Consider the following 17873-nt stretch of genomic DNA (forward strand, 5'->3'; position numbering starts at 1 on the left):
CTTTATGAAATAAGATATTCCACCTGTAACTGAATTTGTCAATGAATTTATTCATATGAATCAGGGGTTGTTTATACGAGTGTGTCATCTTGCAGTCAGAGGGATTACCCCCCCCAACCCCCCCACCCCCGCCCAAAAAAAAAATAAAAAAATCATAATTGGAATTCTGATATTTAGATGCTCACATTGATGATTTAGTTCAAACTAAGAAATATGCAACCCATTGAAACTGCCTCCAGTGAATGATTTATCTTAAATCATGAAGCATGTCTGAGTTGGATATGAATTTGTGTACACAACCCAACAGAGCACAAAAATGTAAAAGAAATGAACCCAGAATAGAATTGGCAGCCTTTCCCCAGGAGGGAAAATAGATTTAGCAAGATTCTAGTTGCAGCCACACCAGGGAGAACCTGATTTGCAATTGGTGAGAGATGAAATACTAAACCCCAAGATGCTTTGTATTCTCTATTTTCTTGACCCATTGTGAGATCTGCAATCGATCCTTTAGTTCACTAATTTCTTGGTATGGAATGGTAGTGTTAAGGTCCCTAGAGATAGATCCGGTGGTGGGACGAAATACTGTGGTTTCAGAATTAGAAGAAGGGGTTGGGAAAGGTGTTTTCCTGCATCTACCAATGGTTCTGATTCCTTAGAGAGAACCTGCAATCTCCTGAGACAAGTCCTCAGAAACTAGGCATAAATTTTTCTGATAATTCCATTGAATAAGTCAAATCTCTAAATATAAGCTTGGTGGGGTAACCACCTCCTAAAAACAAGGAATGCAGGGAAAGTGGAGGAGTAACCTCCTCAACTGCCTCCTAAAAACAAGGAATACAGGGAAAGTGGAGGAGTAACCTCCTCAACTGCAACATAATAACTAATCAGCAAATAAATTCAAAATAAACACTAACTTAACAGAAAATGTAATAATTAATTAATGATAACTAATTCAGAAAATTTAATTTACGAATTTTCCATGTGCAAACCGATGGTACACCAGAGGTTTGCTAACATTACTTCCCTCTCCAAATCACGCTTGTCCTCAATTGTGAAGTGTGGAAAATGCTGCTGCATAGATGAAACAGTCTCCCATGAAGCATCAGCTGGAGAAGTGTGCTGCCAATGGATTAATAATTGAGGAATGCTGTGAACTAGGCATCGCTCAAGAACAGCGAGAGGTTCGGGTAGTACCAATAATTGCATTTAAAGAAATCTCTGGTTGGTCTGTTTGTGTCTCTTGGTTTGTGGGACCTTCTTCTTCACCTCCTTCAATTAAATCAATCCAGAACAACCTCTTGCATTGGTGGCCTCATACAAAGGGTTCATCACAATTGAAACAAAGTCCTTTGAGTCTTCTTTCCTCCATCTCTGATCTGGTCAATTGCTTCACAATTTTGGAACATTGTTGAGGAGGAGGATCTGCTGTTTTTGGCCCACGACCTTCCTGTGATTGTGAACGAAGTGGTTGTACCTTCCGTTCATATAATTGAGAGATACTCATAGCTGTTGCTAAGTCCGAGGGGTCATGTAACTCCACTTCTACTGCTATATAATTAGCAAGGCCGCTGAGATAGAGCTCTATTTTTTGTGACTAGGTGAGAGTTCCAGCTCGAGAGGCTAGTTGCTCGAATTTTTCTTGATAATCCGCCACGAACCCAGTTTGTCTTAATTTCGCCAATTCTCCCAATTTATGACTTCTAATTGGTGGGCCAAACTGCAAATTACATTGCTGTTTGAATTCTTCCCATGAGAGTTGAGGAATATCTGTTTCTAACTGGAGGAACCATAATTGAGCATTTCCTTCCAGATGATAAGATGCTAATCCCACCTTATCCTCTTCAGGTGTTTGTTGATGGCAGGAAGAAGTGTTCACACTTGTTCAACCATCCCAATGGATCCTCTTGTCCCTTAAAGTGCGGAAAGTCCAGCTTCAAAAATTTAGGGACAATGGAACTCCCTCCCACGGTCTGTGAGCCTACAACTCCCTTCCCTCCCCGGCTGTGGCTGCTTTGTTCAGTAGAATCAGTGGGAAGCTTCGAGCTAATAGCTCCTTTGTGAGCACATCCAGGTGAGCATTGATTGCTTCTTGTCTTGCAAGATTGGCTGCGCGTTCTTCTTGGAATAATTGCACTAATTGTGCTAATTGTTGCTGAAATTGATTTCCCATAACCACCTGCTCTGATACCAAAATGTTACGGTCCCTAGAGATAGATTTGGTGATGGGATACTGTGGTTTCAAAATTAGAAGGGGTTGAGAAAGGTGTTTTCCCGTGTCTACCAATGGTGCCGATTCCTTAGAGAGAACTTACAATCTCCTGAGATAAGTCCTCAGAAATTAGGCATAAATTTTTCTGATAATTCCATTGAATAAGTCAAATCTCTAAATACAAGCTTGGTGGGGAAACCACCTCCTAAAAACAAGGAATACAGGGAAAGTGGAGAGTGACCACCTCAATTGCCTCCTAAAAACAAGGAATATACGGAAAGTGGAGGAGTAACCTCCTCAACTGCCTCCTAAAAACAAGGAATACAGGGAAAGTGGAGGAGTAACCTCCTCAACTGCAACATAATAACTAATCAGCAAATAAATTGAAAATAAGCACTAACTTAACAGAAAATACAATAATTAATTAATGATAACTAATTCAGAAAATTTAATTTACGAATTTTCCATGTGTAAACCGATAGTACACCAAAGGTTTGCTAACAGGTAGCCATATTGAATTACCAGATTTGCTCTTGTTGCTCAGAAATTAAATCTTTTCTCTTGATGCTGTCATCTGTGTGCAGGACTTTCAAAACTACACAGTTGCCCGTGATGCTTTCCTTGCACATCTAGGTGCAACATTGTGGGGCTCAATGAGACACATTATAGCACCTTCGATGGCTGAAGGGGCATTCCATCATTACGAGAAAATATCATTCCAGTTGTTCTTCATTACACAGGAGGTATGACTTTTGTTGATCAGTTAGAAGTAGTTTTTGTTTGACAAAAATTTATTTACTGTCTTAAATCTATTTGCAGAAAGTTAAAAATGTTAAGCAATTGCCAGTGGACCTCAAGGCTCTCATGGATGGGCTTTCCTCTTTGGTGTTACCTTCTCAAAAAGCAATATTCAGTCCGCACATGTATGCTTGGTTGACATTTTATCTTATATTGCCAACTGTGCTTTCAAATTACGAGTTGGTTATTTGCATTTGGTTCAGCCTGATAAAATTCTATTTCCTAGTTGTCCTTCTCTGGTTCATTTCTGTCTTTTGCTTCTGTAAATGAAATACAATCTGGTTTGTCGAAACTTTTATCATTTAAATTTTATTTCTGTAGTAATTGCCTAAAAGTTCCCTTTGTTTCCATTGAAGAAGTTGAACTGTTTTCTGTTTCCTAGAAATCACAACAAAGTTCTAAGGGAACAGGAAATTTGACAAAACATGTTTATTAAGTCCCTTAATTCCTGAAAACATTACAAAGCAATATTTTGCACCAATGCATATCAGAATCTCTCATAAATGTTTTTCCTTTTCTGATTTTTCTTGGGGAAAAATGATAAAAAGATCCTGGTAAGAGTCATATTTCCCTTCAGTAAAACTATTTCATTTAGTATTGCTAATGGCTTTTGTGCATGCAAACATTCACCTTTTGATTCTACACCTTTGCTTTTGGATGTATTTATTTGTGAACCTTAAATATGTTTATTTCAAATCAATTTTTGGGCTTTTGTTTGTGAAGTAGATTTTAGTTTACCTTTTGAGACTCTTCACATCTGTTTCCAAGTTCTTTCGACTTTTCTTCTAAAATTGTATTTCCTTGCATACTTATATGATGTCTGAAATTGTAAGATTGATCCATGCCCGTAAGTTATGATGTCTGAAATGTAATGTTGATCGTGCTGATAAGTTAAAGGGTAGCCATCATTGGAATTTGGTTAATAGCCATATTGAGGTTGATGAGCCTTGTAGGTTACCACTTTCAGAGGATGCCACATTGGCGATGGCATTTTCAGTTGCACGAAGAGCTGCAGCTGTCCCTCTATTGCTTGTCAATGGAACATATAGGAAAACTGTCCGTTCCTATCTGGATTCTTCCATTCTACAGCATCAGTTGCAGAGGCTGAATGATCGTGGTTCTCTTAAAGGTTCTCCACTTCTTGATTGTTTAATTTGTCCTTCTTCGTCATTCCCCTAATAATGACCATGATTTTCTTTTTCTTGTTCTTTTATTTATTTCCTCTTCTAAGGGAGTAAGTTTTGGTTTCTTGAATTAGTGGATTGGAGTTGATTATCAGATGGTTGGTGCTTTGAATAGTCAAACTAAAATATATTTTCTCCATTTCTAGGGATATCATGAGCAACCTTAGAAACCCTATATATCTCTCTTTCTGCGTTATCCCCTACATGCATTACCCTTTAGCAGACTTTAGCAGCCTGTAATTATGTATATACTTGTTTCTATTTTTTGGTTGATGTTCAGTCATGTCAAGTCTAGTCCTTGTTTCCATAGAATTAGTTCCAAGGGCTGGAATTGTCACCGTAAATTCAGTTTGGCTATGAATGTAGCATGATTAAAAATAAGGTTTTGTTTTAATCATTAGTGAAGTTATATTTATGTGAAAAATACATAATCTGCTTCTGCATTGGAAGCCCATTTCTCCTCTGAAGTTCTTCCTAAGTTTTTGACTCAAAAGGACTTGTAACTGAAAAGGGTGAAAACAGCTTCAATAGTTATTTGACATTGGGGATTTATTGGTGGATGGTGTATTTGAGTATGAAGCCCAAAGCACCATAGCTTGGAGCCACTATCGTAAAATTATTTTGCCTAGTCCATTAACTAGATAAAACAGTGGCCCATATGTGTACATGCTGATTTGCTGATTCTTTTCCTGCAATTATGCAGGGACACATGCCCATAGCAGGTCGACCTTGGAAGTACCAATCTTTTGGTTTATTCATGGTGATGCACTATTAGTTGACAAGCACTATCAGGCTAAGGCTCTCTCAGATATGGTTATCATTGTTCAGTCAGAGCCATCATCCTGGGAAAGCCATCTGCAGTGCAATGGGCGTTCACTTTTGTGGGACATGAGGTACATAGCAAAATTTACAAGGGATTTTCATTCATATATACCATGCATTGAACTGTTACTAATTGATGTTGCATTGGTTGCATTTTTGGCTCAAAGAGCAATTAATATATCCTTGTAGACTTGCCCAACATTCCTTTTGTTACTTATGTCACGTTCCATGATGCAACGTCACCCACATGTGATGTGAGGTTTTAGCTTTCCAACCTAGGCTAAACATTTATGTTGAGCAAATTTATGTAACATCCTTGATATGGTCAAGTAGATTGATATTTAATTACCAACTTCTTGTTCTTGACACTTCTAATAGTGTTGACAAAGTTGCACTTGGTTTACTCTTGAGGATAAATTCTGAATTGATTTATCATTTGGCCAAAACATTATGTTGTTTTTATATTATGGGCATGACATTTGGTTTATATTGAAAGATTTGATATTTGTCAGGAGTTAGTGTTGCAGATCATGGTATCAAATGTCATGTCCCCAGAAGCATTAGAGGGGCAATATTGTAATAGAGATATAATTGTTGTTAGGAGTACAGTTGTACAGCACATGGGTGCATGGGCTGAGGCTATAAATAAGCCACTGCTGTAGGAGGTTAATCATGTTTGAATTGATAATTGAATACTTTCATTTCCCTCTCTTGAATCCTCTCAATCTCCCTCCAAATTCCCTCTAATCTCCCTTCCTGTTCTGTCTTCCTTAATTTCCCCCCATTTCTTGAGATCTAACTCTCTCAACTCCTCCCCAATTACTTCTTAAACCTGTTATGAACCCTAGGTTCATGACATCAAATTCGTTTTTACTTTCTTTTCATACCTTAACAGAAGGCCTATAAAAGCTGCATTGGCTGCTGTTGCTGAACATATAGCTGGCTTGCTTCCTCTTCATCTCGTTTACAGTAATGCCCATGAAACTGCAATTGAGGTATGCCATATTTTCAAAGTCCGAGGCAAAGGTGCTTCTGTTACATGATTTTTTTTTTTACTTAAGCCTCTTTTAGTAATTGTTTCAGGTATCAACAAGCAATCTGTATCTAAATTATGTTTCTGATATCTAATAGGATTGGATATGGTCCGTGGGGTGCAGCCCATTCTCTGTTACTTCTCAGGGGTGGGATATATCCCAGTTTCACTCTGATACAATTGCTCGGAGTTATATCCTTACAGCTCTGGAGGAGTCAATACAACTAGTCAATACAGCCATTCGTCTTCTACTTGTGGAGCGAACTTGTATCCTTCCTTTATGGTATTGCACCATAGCATTTTAATAATTCAGATGCATGTTAAGCCAATAAATTTCTTTTCCCAAAAGAATGGCAATAGAGAAAATAGTTAATGCAGATATTAGACATGGTGTTAGTGGTTCTTTTCACAAGAGTTGTCACTTTCTAGTGCTAGTGCCAGTTCAAGTGAAAGTTCTAAAGCAAGTATCAAGTGCCTTCTTGTTTTAGTTCCTTCTTTACTCTACTTTTCCCTCTAATCGGAACTAGACTTTTGTGGAGAAGTCATATTAGCTTGGTTGTATTAGGCCTGTATATATTAGTTGTACTTTATACCTAGCATAGGTAGCTTGTACATAGCAGTTACAGTGTTTTGGTATAAATACTTATAACCTAGCTTAATAGAAATGAATTATTCTTTTCCCTCCAATTTCTCTTTTTGTCTCTTCGTTTTCTCTCAATTCTGTGTACCATTTTTCAACTTTGAATCACCTGTCTTTATGATCTGTTCTCCAACTCCAGACAACTAGTGGGACCTCAAGAAAGAACAGTTCCCTTACCAAGGCCCCTATTTCTTCCAAACCCTCTCTACTCTTTGATTTTGGTTCTGCTTCCTCACCCAAACCCACAACTGCCCTTTCCTTTTATAGACTTTATTTTTGGGGACCTGGATCATCATTGTTTAAAAGAGTCATCTACTCTCTTCTCTGAAGGATTAACACAGCTAAACCATTCCTTTAAGGGCTTGAGGTAGTCTTCTAGTTAGCCATTGAAAGTGCTCAAAGCAATTCTCCATGAGTGCTTTGATGAAAGAAAAAAAAATGGCATTGTTTTGCTGCAGTTTTATCCTTGAATTTTGGCAGTTTCTTGTGCTACATTAGAGAGTGTTAGGAGGAATTGTCATTTGTTTATACCCACCACTACATTTGTGAGCTAGGAAAAGAGTTCTGGTTAATTTCTGAATTCAGAAAAATTTTGTGTGCATGTACTTAGGAGTTTGTTATCATTGGAAATGATGCAGCTAAATTGGATGTCCATAATCATATAAATATATATATGCTAATGTGACTTGATTATAGAGAAGGCCTTATTTTGTGATATGAAAAGAGTTTGAATGATTCAGTTGCTTCAACTCTTTTTAACATTATGCCCATTTTGTCTATCCAAATAAGGACATTGCAGCAAAGCAGAGGATTGCTTTATGATTCCTGGGTGGTTTGTTTACTCAAAAAACTGCTTATATTAATCATGCTTTTGATTGACTGTGTATGTGCCCTTAACTAAAACCAGATGAACAAACTTTCAAACTCTTCCAGTCCCAGGAGCGTGAGCTTATGAACAAATATAACTACGTGATTGTCCTGTGGAGAAGAGTGAGTATATTGCTCATTTTCTTTTATCCCAGTCAGTGGCATGTTCCAGCTACTTATTCTTAATGTATTCCAAAAAATTTGAACACTTTAAATATCTGCAAGATTGAGTCATATTTTGTTGAATTTCCAGATTGCTACCGTTACTGGAGAACTGCGCTATGCAGATGCCCTGAGACTGCTGTATAATCTGGAGGATGCAACAAAAGGGTTAGCCATTAGATACCCTTTGCATGATATTAGGAACCTATTGTGTAGTGGATGGTGTTTCTTAAATTTCTATTCTCACTCAGTTCAGTGTCCTATGATTTTTTCTGAATTACAATTTCTTAAACCAGCAAGAGTACATGATGTTTATGCTGTGTCTTAGATATGTGGTTAGTTGGCATTTTTTTGTGCCACTTAAAATTTACTCTCAAATTGCTTCCTTTTGGTTACCATTGTCACGTTTTCATATTTGTTAATATATTATGATTTATATATATTAGGCAACTGTATATATATACATCTCTATGTTATAGTAACCATATATCTTATATGATAGGTAGAATGTATGCTTTCCTTCATATCTTATATGATTGGTAGGATATACACTTTCCTTTGTGATAGTACAGGTTCATGTATATAAGTTCTGTACATCTTATTCTATATACAATTTTACATTCTCTTATTTTACAATATTCAATAATTTATGGTAAGACCTTAGCACGCCAGCCACAGGTGCACATCATCTTATATCCTGCCAAGTGCCAATTCTGAGTTTGCCACACTGACTGGATTCATCTAGTGCCATCTCAATGAATTATTTGTGATTGTATAGACACAAAAGCACTTGATGTATGCTTTGGTCTCTCAAAACTATTGGATAGATTTTCTGAGGTGCGTTGCTGTTCCTCCAACAGACTTTGTGAAAAAACTTTGGTTGGGATTAGGGGATCCAGCAGCAGACGACAACAGAAGAGCAAGCCTTTAACTCCTATACATGAATTCTAACTCCTCAATCAGTTTTATCTATAGTTATATCTTCTATAAGGGCTCTATAGTTCATATAAGGCCTAACGAGTCCCCACCAAGTTTTTCTTGGTCTCTACCTCTTGCTAAAAACTTGTTCCATTATATCGCCTCTCCTTGTAGGAGCTTCTATTGATCTGCTGCTTGCTTGACTGACCATTTTAATTGCGTCTCACGCATCTTATCTCCAATAACAGCCACTCCTACCTTATTACGAATAATCTCATTTCTAATTTTATTGTTTTGTACAGTTGCATATCCATCAAAACATCCTGATCTTTGGCATGCTCATATTTTGCTTATGTCGGTGGCTTTACTATCCAACAGTTTGTGCCATATAACAATTTGATCTGATAGCATTTGTCTAGAACTCATGTCCATGAGATGTGCTTGGTTAATAGTGGATGAGACAAGCCATGAAGGGGCATTAAAATTAAGTATAACCCAACGAAAAAATTTATGAACCTCGATGGATTCCTAAATAATTAGAATAAAACATAGGGAAATGTAATAACGGACCAGAAAATGTACAGCAGTGTAGAACAATAGAGATGACAGTTGGCTGGGTGGTCAGTTGTCGTGTCCGAAATGTGTAGCAGGTCAACTACAAGCACTCACAATCAATTGTCAGCTCTTCTAGTGTCTTTCCTGTATTCCAAAATGGGAATGGAATAAAGTGTCTTTCTTTGTCAAAAAACTAGTGGAACTCTTTTTTATTGACTCAAGTGTTGATCTGAAGATGCTCTGCACAGGTTTTTTTTTTTTTTTTTTTTCTAGTTCTTATATATCTGCTTATGCAGAATCTACCTCCTGGCTTGAATCCATCATATTTACAAGCGCTGGCTTTCTTTTAGTTTTTATGACTTAACCAACCAATTTTTCATCATACTATAGTTGCAGAAAACTGACTAAGCTGTACTAATCATCATCCACTAAAACCCTTCCCATCAGGGTCGGGGCAGGTGCAGTTCCTGCTTTTTCAGGTCACACTGCTACTATCCTTGTGCTGCTTGGTCAGTAGCTCATTCCGCATCAGATGTCACATGGGATAATAATCTTCTGGCACGTCTCCATACCAAATCTCTCAACAGAGACATGGATACATGTGTAAACTAGATATGCATGTGTATATTTGCACATCACTTCTCTGCTCTATGCTATAATAATTCCCAACTGTTATCCCAATGAAGCAAATTTTTCAATAGGGACATTCAGCAAATTTTAAGCTTTTTTTAATGGTTGTCTTTATTAAGATATGCAAGATCTCCAACTCAAGAAACCGTTATACTGGGTAGGAATTTACACTACATGTGCATCGTCTAGCCGGTGTTAGTATTTGTTGTCGTTAAAATTCAAGCTCCATGTAGTATTGCATTGTGTTGGAGTTGGAAGAGAACAAAAGCTAGTGAATTGCATGCTCATTGCCAAGTTCTGAGTGCATATTTCAATGTGAATAAACCATTTTTTCCCCTAAATTTTTGAGTGTTTAATAGCTCATTTTTCTTGCAGGTTTGCTGATTACGTGAATTCAACTGTCGCGCTTCTTCACCCAATTCACTGCACCAGGGAACGGAAGGTAGATGTTGAGTTCGACATGACGACTATCCCTGCTTTTTTGGTCGTCCTCTTTGTTCTCTGGTTAGTGTTGAGGCCAAGACGTCAAAGCCGAAGATCAACTGAGGTAGCAAATGGTCAATCAGCAATACTTTCTACAGGTCTACTAGAGCCAAATCGCTCTAATAACCTAACTAAAACAGTAGAACATAGTGGAGAGAATCAGTTTTTCATGTCATTTGGTCGGCCTAGTGAAAGTTGTATTCTTTTAATCCATTAGAGATGTAGGATAGAGGAAAGTGCAATTGCAAGACTGCAGACTAAAAATGATGGATGGAAGATCTGAGATGTAGAAAATTTAATTTTCCTTCTATGTCATGGAGATGGGATTCAAAGGTGCTTGTAGACTTGTAGGTGATATACTGTTCTTTTGATGGCAGTTGAATTTCAATCCCATGTAGTTTGCTTTTGCTTTGGAATGTCTTCACCCAACTGCCAGAACTTTAGCATAGGCAAGTGGTTTTTGTACTGATTCTATATGTGATGGAAATGGTAATGCTTAATTTGGTTAGATGTGTCGGCTGCATGAATTTTAGGTCATTGTTAATAGTATAGGATTGACCGTCTAGAGTTCAAGATGTTTTTGTGAAGAGTTTTAGATTAGTTGTCATATAATTCTCCTTACGTAGGCTCGAGATGGGCTCTAAGGAGTAATGATTATTTGTTCAAATTGGGAAATTTTTTTTTTGTCCATTTTGGTTTCGGACTCTTGTTTGGGATAAAAAAGTTTAGACGCTCTGTTATTATTTGGCTATAAATAGGAGAAAAATGTTCAATATGAGAATATAATTCTTTATTTTTTACTTGTCAATTTTGTCTGTAACCTTGAATTTTAACATAAAATTGTGCATAGAAAGAGTAAATTTCACTTTCTACATCTTTATGAGTTTCAAATTGAATTTATTAATATTTATTAGATTTTAATTGAATATGTTTGTAAATTTTAATGAGTTAAGTTTGATTGAGATTAAATTTAGTTCTTTTATAAATCAAGTTTCAAAGTTATGTTTAAATTCGACTTATTTATTTTAACGAATGAGTATTTATTTAATCAAATATAGAGTTACGATTTAATTATTTTTGACTTTATTTCATATTTAAAGTTAAGTTTTTTTTTTTGCTAATCTTGAAGTGTTATTCATGAAATTGTTAATACTCTATTTTTTATGGATTTTAATAAAATATTATTAATTTTTTTAATTAAAGTTTTAATAATATTATTATTATAGATAACAAACAATGTTTGCCAAAAAAAAAATGTTTACAAATAATTTAAATTATCTCAGTATCACATCAATTCTAAGGTTATTTATATTTACAATTTAATCGTATAAATTGATGTGATTTATACAAATTTATAATAATTTTATCTAAATTTATTAATTTATACATGCTAAGATAATTTATAAGAATTATTTACCCTGATTTATCCGCATTTCCTTTACCGTTGATGTATTATTATTTGGTCAAAGCAATCTATCTTCTCTCTCTTCCCGGTCGTCCAGACAAGCCTCCAATCAACCGGAACCTTCTCGAAACCAAAGAGGATAGAAAAGGGGGAAGCGATCTCTCCTTAGCCTCCCTCGCTTTGTTGTTCCGCCCTCCGCTTATCCCCCGCCATTGTTGCATTCTTTTGCGGATTCTAAGCTCTCCCTCTCCGATTTTGCAGTTACGAAACCCGATCTCTGCTTTGATCTATTTGTCCGATCCAATTTGTATTTAGGGTTTGATCTGTTGGGGAGAGGGAGAGGGGGTGGGTGAAGACAAGAAATGGAGAATGGAGCGGCAGTGTTGGAGGAGAAAGAGGCGGCGGCGGCTGCGGCTTCGTCGTACAGATATTGGGTGAGGGAAAAGGGGGAAGATGCGGCTCCACTCCCTGTTCCCAAAAAGCTCGCGTCCCATGATCTGGATAATAGCACCACTACGCATCTCGGTTCTGTTTGGAATCGGGTATGTTTTTCCGACTCTTATTCGGCGTATCATTCTCTTCTTCCTTTTCAGTCAAGTGCGGGAATTAAACCTAGTAAATGTGCTGGTGTAGGACTTGCATACATTGTCGGGCACTAGCCATAGCCTCATTTAGTTAAGATCTTATTGCGATGTTCATAGGCGAGGTGTCTTCCTTTGGGTCTCGTTATGTCTGTGTCTTAACCATTATTTCACTATATGAGCGAAACATTACATCTTCAAGGATGATACCTCCTCCTAGCTTCAAATGGATTTTTTTTTTTTTTTCATTGAGAAGCAAATTAAAAAAATCCATTTGAGGTGAAAAGGAGTCATCACCATCCATCTGAATATGGGAATAGGAAGTTGCGCGTTAAAACTTTATATTTCTCTAATAGTTGTGTGGTCAGTTCTGACCATATTACACTACTTTATGTAGGCTGGAACATGGGAGGAGAAGAACCTTAACAAGTGGGCAAGTGAGAGAATTAAGGTTTGTGCTTTCACGAATGTCTAAAAGTTTACTCGGTTGACTCATGTGCCAGGCTTTTTGTTTGTCTTTCTATGATTTAGCTATGAACAGGTTTCTGGTAAGCACTTTGTGGTTATCAGCCATGTGTGCTTTGCTTTGCTAATTATGGCCTGAGCATTTAAACAATGTATATTTAATTTTGGTCGTTCAGATGTTACCTTTGTGCGGCATGCTGCTGGACTAGAAGGCATCTTATCAATGTGGATTGAAGATTTAGAAGTATTGTTTCCTTTGTTACCGTAGATTTTGCATCCCTTTCTCTAACATTAGTCTTGAATTGCAGGAGTTGATTACTTCTGTAGGATCTTTGGAGTTCTCTGGTGGCAGGGCAGAAATAACAGAAGTTTCAAAATGTGTGGGTGATGTAAGTTCTCGTAGCAGCAATTTGAAGTTGAAGATGATGTTAGCATTGTGCTTATAAGTTTCCAGGGCTCTTGTTTTCTAACATGTCTAGAAAACAATTGATCCTAAACTTTTGTCTTGCACATTGTTATTCTTTTGTTTTTCCCTTTTAATTGGTGGCAATTTTAATTGCATTTAATAGGTGTTCTTTCATTGTTTTTCCACCTCGTATTGGTGCCAAGAAGAATTTGAACCCTATTTGGTCTACCAAACTTAACTGCCATGGTGATGTTTTACTGTGCGTAGAATTGCTTGTTTGACTTATCAAAGTTATTTGTCAGCTTCTTCTGGGATTTAGTTACTAACTAGAAATATAGATTCAGGAAGGTCAGTCAAAATCCTGTAGGTTTTCTTTTTTTGGGGGGTGGTGGTGGGAGTGTGTGCTTAAAAATTCATTATGCAATATGTTTGATGAATTTTTTTATTCACAATAGTTGAAAGTTATGCTTGGAGTAAAATTGGTTCTACGTTTCAAAGCTTGCTGTGGAAGTTACCCTGTTACTTTTTTTTTTTTTTCCTCCACATGTAACTAGGTTTCCTAACACGGGGGTTCAGTATGGTTTCAATTCATTTCACATTGATAATGTGTTCAAGTAACTTGCAGGCATTTTTGGTGATTGTGCGAAATAAGAAACGTGTTGGGTACACATATGAATTGTCATTAAGCGTCAAAGGTGAGTGTTTCTTCGGTTTTTAGTCTGTTTTTTTAATGTCTTTCGTTGTCTTTCCCTTTTCTGCATCTTTATCATGTGAATGTGTTGAATTATAAAACATCGAAAATCAGGTGAGTGGCTTATTGGAGAGGAGAAAAAGAAAGTAAAGGGCTATTTAGATATCCCAGAGTTCTCAGTTGGTGAACTGAATGACTTGCAGGTATGAAATATTTTTTATTTTGGTAAGTAATGCCAACTGTGTAGAAAGAAAAGTAATTGTCTGTCTTCATACGGGTGATATCATCTATGAACTAAAAGGAATTTGGAGAGAGAGAATTCTTTCCCAACCAAAAAGATAAAGAGCAAGAATAGACTTTTTTCATGCTGCAAACTTTCTCCACACTTTATAAACCTTTGTTGTTCTTGCTCCAGATTCACCACATGACACAAAAATCCCATGTTCCAAGCTTTGGCTGAAATGCACTCGACAAACTTGGGTCCTAAGGCTAGCACAACGCACTAACAAAAACACCATTCAACCCCTATCCCCATGTAGCCTAGCCCACCTAGTGGGGTTCTAACTTGCCAATCCCTATTTATGAATATGTCTTCGTTATATCTTGTATCATGGACTAAGGCTTTTTTTTACCAAGTTCTCTTTAATATTCTTTTTTTTTTTTTTCTTTGGTTGCCACATCTAAATCATCTTAGACCTGTCAAATGTATTTTTTTTTTTTATGGGCATCACTCAACTCAGTTGTGGTCATATTTTATACTTATAATAACAACAATCAAGTCTTATTCCCATTATGTGGGGTAGGTTACATGAATTCTAGTTGCTAATCATTATGGCTTTTTCTTCTGTAAAAACCCTTATAACCTTTTCATGCCTAAGGGGTTGTTTAGTTGTGAAAACAACTCTTTCTAGAAAATTACTCCACAGTAAATGAAAAATTAGAAATCTTGTTCAAATATAAAAATTTTATAAACAAAAATGGAGATTTTGGAGAACGCTGTTCTCCAAAACTGAACTGAACCTGGAAATCTCCTAGAATGAGTTTTCAATTTTTTCTTACTCATTTGGAGATTTGAAAAACGTGGTTTTATGCTATGTTTTTTTCCCCAGATCTTTTATACCTCCTTCTCCAATGCAAGGTACACTTACACAAAAGAAAAAGATCTCTCTCTCTCTTGAACAAATGTTCCAAATTTTTAAATCGGAAATTAGTTGTCTACACTCAACATTTGAACATGTTTTTCAAATTTTCTACGGAAAATGAAAACTAAAGATTTTTTAGAAACTGGAGATTGAAAACTGGAAAGCGTATTCCACAAATAAACAGCCCCTAAGAGCCTTCCAACAAGTTTTTCTCGGTCTTCCTCAACCTCTTTTGTGAAAGACTTGTTCCATTCCATCCACTTTTCTCACTCATCTTTCTTTAATCATCAATAAGAGCTGCTCTAACCTTATTATGAACAAACTCATTTCTATTTTTTTTTTTCTTTTCTTGTATAGTTGTATATCCATCGTAATATTTTCATCTCTGTTATACTCATATTTTGCACATGTTGGTGCTTTACTGCCTTCTTTTTGTGTCATACTACAAAGCTAGTCTTCATGGTTGTCTTATAACTTTTTTAGTTTTGGCAGAATTTTTATGGGCGAACACACCTTTTCATTTTACCCATCATACCTTAATTTTATGGGCAACATCCTCATTAATCTTCCTATTTTTTTGGATGATTAATCCAGGAAACTTGAACCGATCTTTTCTTTAGATGACTTTATCTTCAAAACACCAAAACACTAGCATACACCAAAACACTTTTGCTTGGATATGTTTCCTGAGTTTATCGATACTAGGGAAAGAGATATGGCTTAATACAGGTCCTTATGTAATACAATTGTAATTGGAAAACTCTCAATATCTCATCCACATTTTTGACATGTGAATCTACTCTAATACATGTCTTTAATAACTTTGTATATAAGCAATTTGATCTTTTTTCTTCTCTAGACCCTCCATAAGACCTCTCTAGGAACTTTGTCACAAGCTTATTCTAAAATCTATAAACACGATAAGCTTTTTCTAAATCTAGGAGCAATATATGTAAATCCTTTTGCTCATCTCTTTATAGTTTCCTCTATTGACCTCACTCGCGATCGTACTTCTCGGTTTCTCTTAATTTTTGCTCAGTCACTCTTTTCTAAAGTTTCATAGTGTGGTTTATTAGCTTGATTCCTCTATAATTTTCACAACTTTGAACATTTCCTTTATTCTTTTAAATAGGCACTTAAATGCTCTTACTTCACTCATCTGGCATCCTTTTTGATGTAAGGATTACATTAAATAATTTTGTTAATCCAAGAATGCCTCTTCTCCTCTGTGCTTTTATCAGGATACTATTTTGTCAAATTGCTCAATTGGTTTTCATCTTTTTTAATGCATCCTTTATTTCATATACAACTATAGAGAACATGCAATTTTCATCTTCAAAGTTACTAAGATGCTTTAATATAACCTAGTTGCCCTTTTATTTATTAGTACTTTTTGGTTTTTGTCTTTGATGCATTTCGCTTTCTTTTTTCTTTGCCTTTGCTAGTTCATATATACTTATTTCCCCATCTTTTGTGTCAAGTCATTGGTATAAATTCTGATAAAGCTTTTGGCTTTTGCTTCTCTAATTGCCTTCTTTAGGTTTTCTTTGTTATAGCATTTATGTGAAGTCTAGTATCAAGCTCTCTTTTTTATATTTTTTTATTTGGGATTTTCCCCTCTGGATCTCCTAGAAGCATTTTATACTTGTTAGAACTTAATTACTTTATATTCTGAGGTTTTTTTTATTTGGAACTTTATATTCTGAGCTATACAATAGATTCATCTTATATTCATCCAAAGAAAATTTCTCTTTTTACTTTAAAGGAAATTTATGATTGCATAAAATGCTAGAAACATTTCTTTGCTTGAACCATCTTTCATTGATTCAATAGGTAACATTCTCAAATCTATTCATTTTTTAGCAATTCATTTTATGTATTTTTTTTATTAATTGGTTCTTCAAGTCTTACCACTTTCATTTTAACTTTTGATTTTACTAAACTTATATTTCATATATTTGGTTTTCAACCTGTTGAACTTGAAACATATAGATTCTGAGGGGTTTAGTATTCATGCATTTTTTTTTTTCCCTCATTAAACACTATGCTTCCACGCTTAAGAGAAATTTCTTTTAAGTGGTAAAATCAAGGGCCACAAAGAATAATGTCACCAGCGAAAGAACTACCAGTAGCACCAAGGGTGCCTTTTGTTATCCTGTGTATAGTATAGTATGTTCACATGCTTTAACGCTCCACTTGCATACTTGTAGCTCTGTGAAACCAAGTTGGGCGTATTTGGAAAGTTGAGTACTACTCTGGAAATAACATCGCCTACCTATTCTATGCTTTACAGTTTGAAGTAAGGCTTAAGGAAGAGAAGGATCTCCCTCGACAAGATAAACTGAAAGTCAGCCAGGATCTGAAGCTCTTTCTGCATCCGGTGCGTGAAAAATTGCTCCAATTTGAGCAGGAACTGAAAGATAGATGACAGAGGTGATTTTTCACTTTGGTGGCTTTAGTTTGCAAGGCAATGATTTGATTAAACTTGTAGCCTATAATTTATGTTTGCCAATTGGTTTTACAAAGGCAATGTACTGGAACATGAACTCTCTTCTATACTCTCAGCATGGTAGAACCTTTTGCCCTTAGAAACTAAACTATATATTCTAGTTCTCAACGAAAAAACAACTGTTCTGCTGTCAGTTAATATGATCGCATTCTGTCAATTCGTTTCAACAACTTGGATCTTAAATGCTGCATGTATAGACGAAGTTGTCTATACATTGAGTGATGCTAATTATCCTTTTCAGTTTTGTTCTTGCCTTGGCCCATAGTTGCTAATGGCAGGATTCTAAGGAGGAGTTGATTTATTGTTGTCTTCCAACTCAACATGCTAGTTGGAACACGAATCTTTTAGCAAGTTAAGCTCGTTACTAAGAGTA

General features: G+C 36.0%; 2 protein-coding genes across 2 annotated transcripts in view; both read left to right on the forward strand.

Moving 5' to 3' along the window:
- The window catches only part of LOC127805727 (uncharacterized), a 33518-nt gene extending 22806 nt beyond the window's left edge, over positions 1-10712 (forward strand). Inside the window, exons 17-25 of the mRNA XM_052342478.1 lie at positions 2794-2952; positions 3029-3132; positions 3961-4136; positions 4895-5084; positions 5909-6008; positions 6145-6313; positions 7594-7676; positions 7807-7883; positions 10194-10712. Of these exons, the coding sequence (XP_052198438.1) occupies positions 2794-2952; positions 3029-3132; positions 3961-4136; positions 4895-5084; positions 5909-6008; positions 6145-6313; positions 7594-7676; positions 7807-7883; positions 10194-10518 (1383 nt within the window). The 3' untranslated portion in view covers positions 10519-10712. The remainder of the gene's footprint in view (positions 1-2793; positions 2953-3028; positions 3133-3960; positions 4137-4894; positions 5085-5908; positions 6009-6144; positions 6314-7593; positions 7677-7806; positions 7884-10193) is intronic.
- A 1080-nt stretch (positions 10713-11792) lies between these two features.
- Positions 11793-17619, forward strand: LOC127806498 (uncharacterized). Its single transcript, XM_052343841.1, has 6 exons — positions 11793-12248; positions 12685-12738; positions 13061-13141; positions 13784-13853; positions 13964-14052; positions 17285-17619. Exons 1-6 carry the CDS (start codon positions 12069-12071, stop codon positions 17417-17419), a joined length of 609 nt encoding a protein of 202 aa, XP_052199801.1. The 5' UTR covers positions 11793-12068; the 3' UTR covers positions 17420-17619.
- Positions 17620-17873: the final 254 nt, after the last annotated feature.

This window comes from Diospyros lotus, chromosome 7 (assembly GCF_014633365.1).
Source record: "Diospyros lotus cultivar Yz01 chromosome 7, ASM1463336v1, whole genome shotgun sequence".
Classification (NCBI taxonomy): domain Eukaryota; kingdom Viridiplantae; phylum Streptophyta; class Magnoliopsida; order Ericales; family Ebenaceae; genus Diospyros; species Diospyros lotus.